The sequence below is a fragment of the Carassius carassius genome, chromosome 26 (genome assembly GCF_963082965.1).
Source record: "Carassius carassius chromosome 26, fCarCar2.1, whole genome shotgun sequence".
NCBI classification, from domain to species: Eukaryota; Metazoa; Chordata; class Actinopteri; order Cypriniformes; family Cyprinidae; genus Carassius; species Carassius carassius.
In genome coordinates, this window is record NC_081780.1 from 31379743 (window position 1) to 31388993 (window position 9251).

The 9251-nt window shown below is 34.8% G+C and overlaps 1 protein-coding gene across 2 annotated transcripts; it reads right to left on the reverse strand.

Moving 5' to 3' along the window:
• Positions 1 to 3648: 3648 nt before the first annotated feature.
• On the reverse strand, positions 3649 to 8648 carry LOC132106342 (legumain-like). 2 transcript variants are annotated; one of them, XM_059511965.1, is made up of 14 exons: positions 8496 to 8648; positions 6970 to 7044; positions 6702 to 6799; positions 6432 to 6513; positions 6284 to 6360; positions 6052 to 6127; positions 5811 to 5873; positions 5648 to 5714; positions 5369 to 5487; positions 5205 to 5294; positions 4871 to 5074; positions 4545 to 4721; positions 4377 to 4444; positions 3649 to 4278 (listed from the first exon to the last, which is right to left on the reverse strand). In XM_059511965.1, exons 2-14 carry the CDS (start codon positions 7042 to 7044, stop codon positions 4224 to 4226), a joined length of 1251 nt encoding a protein of 416 aa, XP_059367948.1. In that variant the 5' UTR covers positions 8496 to 8648; the 3' UTR covers positions 3649 to 4223. The 2 variants fall into 2 exon arrangements, with proteins under 2 accessions (XP_059367948.1, XP_059367947.1); XM_059511964.1 differs by having other exon boundaries at positions 3650 to 4278; positions 6970 to 7058.
• Between the last annotated feature and the right edge of the window lie 603 nt (positions 8649 to 9251).

A 9251-nucleotide genomic window follows, 5' to 3' on the forward strand; every position in this document is an offset into this window, starting at 1 on the left:
TGAGAGGCTTAATAACAGCCAGTTTGAAGGTTTTGGGGACATATCCTAATGACTATGAGGAATTAATAATAGTCAGAAGAGGATCTATGACTTCTGGAAGCACCTCTATTAGGAGCTTAGATGGTATAGGGTCTAACATACATGTTGTTGGTTTAGATGATTTAACAAGTTTATACAATTCTTCCTCTCCTATGGTAGAGAATGAGTGGAACTGTTCCTCAGGGGATCTATAGTGCACTGTCTGATGTGATACTGTAGCTGACGGCTGAATGGTTGCAATTTTATCTCTAATAGTATCGATTTTAGAAGTAAAGTAGTTCATAAAGTCATTACTGCTGTGGTGTTTGGAAATGTCAACACTTGTTGAGGCTTTATTTTTCGTTAATTTAGCCACTGTATTGAATAAATACCTGGGGTTATGTTTGTTTTCTTCTAAAAGAGAAGAAAAGTAATCGGATCTAACAGTTTTTAATGCTTTTCTGTAGGATATGTTACTTGTTTTCCTCCAGCTGCGCTCCATTTTTCGGGCTGCTCTCTTTAGGGTGCGAGTATGCTCATTATACCATGGTGTCAAACTGTTTTCCTTAACCTTCCTTAAGCGTAAAGGAGCAACTTTATTTAAAGTGCTAGAAAAGAGAGAGTCCATAGTTTCTGTAACATCATCGAGTTGTTCTGAGGTTTTGGATATGCTAAGGAATTTGGTTACATCAGGAAGATAACTTAAAAAGCAGTCTTTTGTGGTAGAAGTGATGGTTCTTCCATACTTGTAACAAGAAGTAGAATTTACAATTTTGGCTATATGAAGTTTGCACAGAACTAAATAATGATCTGAGATATCATCACTTGGCTGAATAATTTCAACACTATCAACATCAATTCCATGTGACAGTATTAAATCTAGAGTATGATTTCTACAATGAGTAGGTCCTGAAACGTGTTGTCTAACACCAATAGAGTTCAGAATGTCTATAAATGCTGATCCCAATGCATCTTTTTCATTATCAACATGGATATTAAAATCACCAACTATTAAAACTTTATCTGCAGCCAGAACTAACTCGGATGTAAAATCACCAAACTCTTTAATAAAGTCTGTATGGTGCCCTGGTGGCCTGTATACAGTAGCCAGTACAAACATAACAGAGGATTTATCATTAACATTTGTTTCTCTGGATAATGTTATATGAAGTACCATTACTTCAAACGAGTTATACTTGAAGCCTGCCCTCTGAGAAATCCTGAAAACGTCATGGGGGGTGGACTCATTTAAAATAATGTAATCATCAGGTTTTAGCCAGGTTTCTGTCAAACAGAGTACATCTATATTATGATCAGTGATCATATTATTTACAAAAAGTGTTTTCGTAGAAAGGGATCTGATATTCAATAAGCCAAGCTTTATCAGTTGTTTATCCATATTGCTTCTGTTTTTTATTTGTTGAACCTCAATTAAATTGCTAATCTTAACTTGGTTTGGACTTTTTTGGATTTTCTAGTTCGGGGAACAGACACAGTCACACAAATCACATATCACACAAATACCCCGCTGTCACGTTACATTATACTGTATGTTTTGACTCTTTTAACCATATCCATCTACATTGATGGCTCCCAGTCTGTCTGTGAGATTCTACCAATGAAATCTTCTGTTTTTTTGGTTTTTTTTTGCTGTTTAAAAAAAAAGTATTTGGAGAGACAGATTTTGGTTTGGTGACAGTTGTAGGTTACAGTTTGACAAGAGTTTATAGGTTGACCAAAGCACAATGTTGTGTTTTAATGCGAGTGTACACAATTATAAGTAAACACTTTACAGTTTGAATGATGTCCTGTATGAACAAAAGCAGTATGTTTTTATGTTTCCACTGTCCGATCGCGCCCGCGCCTCTCCCACACACACACACACAAACATGCCATATTCCAGCATTGCAATCTTAACATCGCAGTCTGTTCAGGCATGGCTACAGATTAGGTGTCCCTAAAGAACCTGAGTATCTAACAGTAGTTCCGCACTACATTAATTAATTTGCACGCAAGTTTTATTTATTTTTATACTGTGTATTCTCCGTGTAAATTCATGCACCAAACCGTGACGCCCGTACCATCTCGGTTCAATATGAATACATGTACCGTTGCCTAGCTGACTTACCTACATAGACACGAGTAACACAAACCATAGCTATGTGTTTCAAACATAATTAGCAACATACTTCTGTTCTGTCGAGCCCTGAGTCCGATTTTAAGTTATATAAACGGCAAACTTACCAGGGCGCCTTTGTTTTCCCCTTGAAGTCATCTTTACAGGTTTAACATCCTCCGTGCTGATCGACTTCTTGGATCACGACAGACAGGTTGTCGTGTTCATGGCCATTCACTCCTTAGGAGTATTACCGCCACCTACTGTATACCTTGTGCACATGATCATCGTGCTCTGATAGGCGCTCATCTGTTTTTCCTATCCTGGGTAGCCCGGATGTTACCATGTGAATTTTCTAACTTGAATTTTTTGAGCAGTCAAATTAAACTGATGTTTTATTTGAAAAATATTGACTGAAATTTGATCAACTTGAATCTATTTGATCTGAAATTCTGTAAGTTGATTTTTTTTTATCTGAATTTGTGAGCATTGAAAAATATTAATCGAAATTCAGGTTTTGAGAGGTAAATTCGAAACAAATAAATTCAGATATATGGTTTCCAAAGTAAAATAATTTCAAAGGGGTGAATTCAGAGCAAATAAATTCAGATAAATGTTTTTCAAACTAAAATGTTTAAAAACTAAGTATTCAGTGGCTGTTCAATTTCAAATAGTTATGTCTCTTATTTGCTTCCATACTAACTGCATTTCATTAGCTCTGTACTTGTACTCTGCATAACGATACTAATGACAATAAAAAAGACAAGTTGAATCTAATCTAATCTAATCAAATTTCTTGACAATTCCCCAAACCAATCCCCCAAACGTATGACTCGATGAATATTCTGTTTAATGATACACAATAGTATACTAATATAAGTGTTGAGGTGATTAAAACATGTTTCGCATCCAAATTGCAATGTGTGATTTGTCATTACCAAGCATGTATCTAAACTTAACTAACTTTGCAAATCGCCTTTCCTAATATGTGCTAGTTAGCCAGTTTCACAGCTGAAGTTTACAGTCTGCTCATCACCACACGAGAGGGGAGGGGTCAGCAGAGCTCATTAGCATTTAAAGCAACATGGACTTGAACAGAGTGCTGAACACAGAGCTGATTTTGACAGGGTAAAAATGGTGTTTTTGTACACTACCATTGAGAAATTATAATTTAAGTATGTTATAGACCATAAAGAATAATATCAACTTTTTCAAAATGGGCATCCGATGACCCCTTTAACAATTAATTAATAAATTATTTAATATGTGCAAATAGTAGACGTCTACACAATAAAGACCAAATATATTACCTTTACAAACTTTGATTGAGTTAATGAATATATTAACATGAATAGTTTGTGAAGTGCTTAAAATGACTAATAAAGCTATATTTTCACATTTGTAAATGTAAAAATGAGCATTAGCTAATATGGTAACTGAAGTTTAATGACATTTGTAAGCATTCAACAGTACATTAACAAATACATTTGTAGATTAAAATGAATTGAAAGTTAAATGACATTTGTAACTATTAACCAATTATCAGTTAAGCATTATATAATGTTTGTTAATTATTTATTAATGAAGCATTAAATCATTGTAAAGCATGTCAAAATAATTTGAAGATTTGTTTTAAATTCATGATTATATGAATTGAAAGTTTAATGACATTTGTCAGCATTTCAATTTATATTACATTACATTAATTAATGATCTGTTAATCATTTGGTAATGTTCAATAAGTCCATTAGTTAACACGAACAAGCACACTATCTCATGTTTCTAGATATGTATATTAATGATTAGTTAAACATCATGTAATGTTAAGTAATGATTTATTAATGAACATTATTATAAAGTGTTACTTTTTTGTTTTCTAAAACAAGTCCTAAAATGTACAGAGCATGAAGGGGAAAAAACACCACAATGCAAATAAGTTTGGACAGAATAAGAATATGTGAATAACTCAATTTTGACAGAAATGTCATATTACAATTTCTACTTTTAACCAAAGTTATTATCTATGAGCAACTTTGATTATTTTCACATATTATAAGGATGAGATTGATCTAAATTTCATAAGCACTTCTTAAGGATGATGTTTAGTAGGAAGACTGGAAACTGCTGTTATGGCCTCAATGATCCTGAAACAGAAAAGACATTTAAGATCAAATGAAACTTAATGCAGACTATTAAATTATAACAAATGAAATGATGTTGAATATTGTTATGATGAACACACCTCTCCGCTTTAACTCCACGTGCACAGAGATCAGCAAATACATGTGTGTGTGACAAGGCCATCTGAAACTGTGAAACGGAGTTAGTTAGACAATAAAAGAGAGCTACTGAGACTCTCATCTTTGTGTTAATAAAAGGGAAATTAAATAGACTTTGCGGTGTTGTTCACCTCTTCCTTGTGCCAGTCAAAACAGGTTGTCCTGAAATGCTCAGCTACAGTTTTCAGTGTAAGTGAATCCATTCTGGATCCAGCTCTATAAGCTCCGCCAGAAATATCCTCAACTTCTCCGTCAGGAAAACAGCGCTGACTGATGGCTTCAACTGTTCTCTTAATTTTATCTCTAGTCTGGAAGATAACGAAGACATCTTATTAATCCGATTTTTTTAAAGATCTTTACGATCTAGTAGCACACAGCTATTATACTATAATGTATCTGAGCTTAATAGATATTAATTCATATATGATGTACTGTGTAGAATCAGTGTGCATCAAACCTGATGAAGAGTTTCACGTTTCTTGATTAGATCTTGTTTCCGACCTGCATGAGTTTCTGTTTCAATTTGGTGGTCCAAGATTTTGAATGGCACTTCACGGGCATGGATCAAATCAGTCAACACAAGCTTCTGAGCTTTAGTGGACTCCTGAATGACTTGAGGGGTGTTTCTCAAACACTGACTGATTGGATTTTTACCAGTTGTCTAAAGAAAAAGAAAAGAGAAAAATAGAAAAAAATACTGATGGAATGCAAACCTGAATGTCTTCCTGTTATACCCTGTATTAGAGACAGTTACAAGAAAGTGAACTAATTAAGTGAATGTTTTTTTTTACCTCGTCCCCAAAAGAACAGGGTGTAGATTTCTTCATGTTGCCCTGAAGATAACTAAACTGATCCAGAAATGTTACTTTATCAAGGTCATTCTGAAAGAAAAAATGTATTTGCAGTTTTATTTGTTAGCATAATTCTACTGTCTCGAATCATGCTAAAGACTAACCGATTCAGTGTAGTACATCCATAAAGCTGAGAATTTATCAGCAAGACAGGTCTTCCTCACAGGGTCAAAATAACAGGCATAACTGCTCTGATCTGGACTCGCTGCTGTTACTGCGTACACTGGAAACACAATTACATACAGTACTTCACTATCTGTGCTTCGAACAAACCTTTCAAAATTATGACTGTAAATCACTCGCTACTTCACTATATGGTTGGGCATTAGCCCTCTTATATAAATAAATAAATTCATTATAATCCAATAATTCCCCGTTCTTACCATGAATGTCACCTGGGAGTTCGGTAAACATTGATCCAGAATAACAGGATTCCATATATATCACCATCTGCACCAAGAGGAAACAATCTTTTACTTCATGCTTTGGAAAAACAACCATATCTGGACTTCTTTTTAACTGGTGTACATAAACATTTGTATGCACCTTTGAGAACGTTTCATCCCTCGCCATTCCCTTGATGGTTTCAATGAGATCATGGGCATAAAGCTGCAGATAAAGCTTAATTAGTTCATATGCAGAAAAAAAAAATTACATGATTTTTGAATGTTCTTCTTGAGTTGTCTGTTTTTGCAAATTAACTCAGATGTAACCAGTATTTTGGGGTTTATGGAGTAAATCATTACTCTGATATATTTGTAACCCTTAGACCTGTAACAAAACTTACGGTGCTGTTTGGAAAGCAAAATAGGCCTGCATTTCCATGATCTGACAGGTAGATGAATATGGTGTCATTTCTTCCACTGTGTGACAAAAAAAAATTACATTTACAAAGATTTACTCCTTTGATTTGCATTATCGTTTAAAATGAACATGATTAAATAAGTCTTATTACAGATCACTTGAGAGTATCAATGAGATTGTTTAGTTAAAGTCAGGTTGTTTTCTCACAAACAAACCTTCTAAGGACTTTTTTCGGGCGATTTTTTTTAGGCTCTCCTTTGAGAGCAGCCAGGAAGTTTTCAGCTGTCACATCCTGTAAGAAAGTCAGTGTTGTGTTTGGGTATAGGATGAAATATCAGTTGTGTTTTACAACAAGAAAATTACCCCTCCAGTGTAATCTTTTGGAACCCCTGTATACACATTCGGTCCATCTGGACTATTGATAATTTCCCCAGGAGTAGGGTTGCTGTGGAAGCAGAAAAAAATGTGCATCATTTTTTTTTTCTTATGACTCGATCATATGCTTCCTAATACATTGGATACAGTATGGTACGTCATGACAGTAAATATTTATGTGAATGCTGTTTTAAATCTGCTATAAATGTACATCAGCCATGTGCCTCATGACTTTAAAACCGGCAGGAAGTCTCTTACTGATCATTGTTGGCGATGTCATCATACATCATCACCACAATCTGCTCGTCAGGAATCCCATTCTGATGAACTATCTGATAGGCATGACACACATCTGCCTGAAATGGAGGGATTTTTTTTTTTTACAAACTGCATTGCAACAACCCCTGTTGCAACATCTAAGTAGCTCAACTGGTAGGCCATTGTGCTAGCAACCCAACATTAACAGCACATACTCACATAATAAATGAATGCACTGCCAGTCCAATAATAAATATAGGTCACATACCTGGTGCCTGTAATTTTCCCATGTGTTTGAACCAGCTACAAGCATGACCCAATATTTTCCATTTCCCGCCGCCATCTTAGGAGCAAAGTCTAATTCAGTTAGAAACCACTGTGTGATTGTAATCAATTGTAATATTCATTACAGATATAATTCAATATTCACATAATATTTAATAATATAGTAGGGGAGAGCAGGGGCGAAAGTACCATTTTTCAGAAAGATAATGTTCACATTTTAAAAGATAATGTTGTAGACAGAGATATATTTCTGCTGTGGTCAGTAACTCATAAGTCTGGTCTATCAATACCAGGTGGTATTTTGTAGAAATGTAGAAAGGATTCAGTATAATTTCAATTTGAACATAAGTTGCACATTGTTACTTTTGACCCCATCGGTTGGGACGAAAGTAACACACAGGTGGGTTAAAAGTAACACAACAATATAAGCTAGATTTATTTTCTGTTACTCTTATTTTTATTAAGTATACCTGACTATGACCTTGTTAATATGTAACTGCAAACATATTATGTCTTTTATTTTTGCAACAAAAAAAAAATTTAAATTACATATTTATCTTTATATTTTTATTTTAAATGTAAGTTTCATCAAATGTCTCAAAACCCGACTGTACAAACTTTATTTTTTTATCAGTGTATTTTTATAAAACATTTTTTCAACAGAATGAACAATATAATAATTAAATTACATTGGCATAATATAAATTCTAAACATAATGTAACAGTAGGCCTATTCATGTTTCCATCCAGTTGTTTTTATGCATAAATTCAAAATGTGCATTAAAACATCTGGAAACACTGCAAATGCATAGCTGGAGGTGTAAAAGCTAAGGTATGGCTAACACCTAAATATAACTAAGGTAAATGCAAGGTAGGAGCTGCCCAGATGTTCCTCTATGTCCAGAAACGTTCTCTCATAAACATCTGGATAAAACCAGACCACTGTTTGTCTTTCTGACCCTCACTCAGACATATTCTTTTGGTATAATATGACATAAACATTTTAATAAATGATGCAAGAGACAGACATTCACAGAATAGCATGTGCCGGAACAAAATAAATACTTCTTGTCACTGTAGCGGAACAGGAACTCCTGGCATTTAAACCTGATTTACTTTTATACTAAAAAACTTTGATAATGCAAACTTTAGGATGTGTTAAAGCACTAAATAACCTGTAGGTTGATCATTACTGTGACACATGAAACAAAAAAAACAACACAACTAATTAAAAAAAATTACCGCTTCAATAATTTACTTTTTGTACTCGAAAACAGTTTTACCGACCTAACTGCGGGAAATGATGAGGAAATCACGTGATATTTCTCAGCTCCATCAAGGATTGAATGCTGAATATACCGTCATAGCTAGGAATGCAAATGCAGTCATAGGCTCTGAGAAAATCGCTTTGTTACTTTCGTCCCGCGTTACTTTCGCCCCGGTTCTCCCCTAACAGCCATATGAACAGAGCTGTGAACAGAGCTTTTGTTCACAAGATTACATGCATACCTGTATGGACTATCAGATGATCCTTTCGTTGCCAACTGCACTTATCATTTTGAAGATAATTTTTTATATACTGAAGACTACACACAAGGTGACTTATATCAACCAATCATAGCTCTTACTCCAAGCCCAACCCTTCCCCTGGGGAGTTCAGTTGTTCATAGGAATGTCCAAACGTGAACATACTTGCACCAATTAAATAACCAGAATGCATACAAGGAAAACAGAGAAGTTGCCCAATTGATTAATTGAACTGTCCGAAAGAACTACTGGTGATCCGAAAAACCGATGCAACCGGTTCTTGACTCGTGAATGAGTCGTTATCTGGCTCGGCTCGGTGTTCATCTTCAGTTCTCTCTTCACAGCAGTTCAGTCAGTGTACTGTTTGAGTAAATGAATTACTCCGGGATATTGGTTTGTTTGAACTCAGAGGGAGTGTCAGCCACATTAAACAAGTTAACAGCTTAAGTCATTTGTGGATTAATGCGTATTAGAGACACGAACCATTTAAAATGATTCAGTTCAATTTGGTGAACTGGTTCAAAAAGATCTGGTTACATCGAATGATTCGTTCATGAACCGGATATCACAAACTGCTTTGTTTTGAACTCTCTCTCACAACAGACACGGAAGAGAAGACGATGCTGAATAAAGTCGTAGTTTTTGCTATTTTTGGACCAAAATATATTTTCGATGCTTCAAAATATTCTAACTGACCCTCTGATGTCACATGGACTACTTTGATGATGTTTTTCTTAC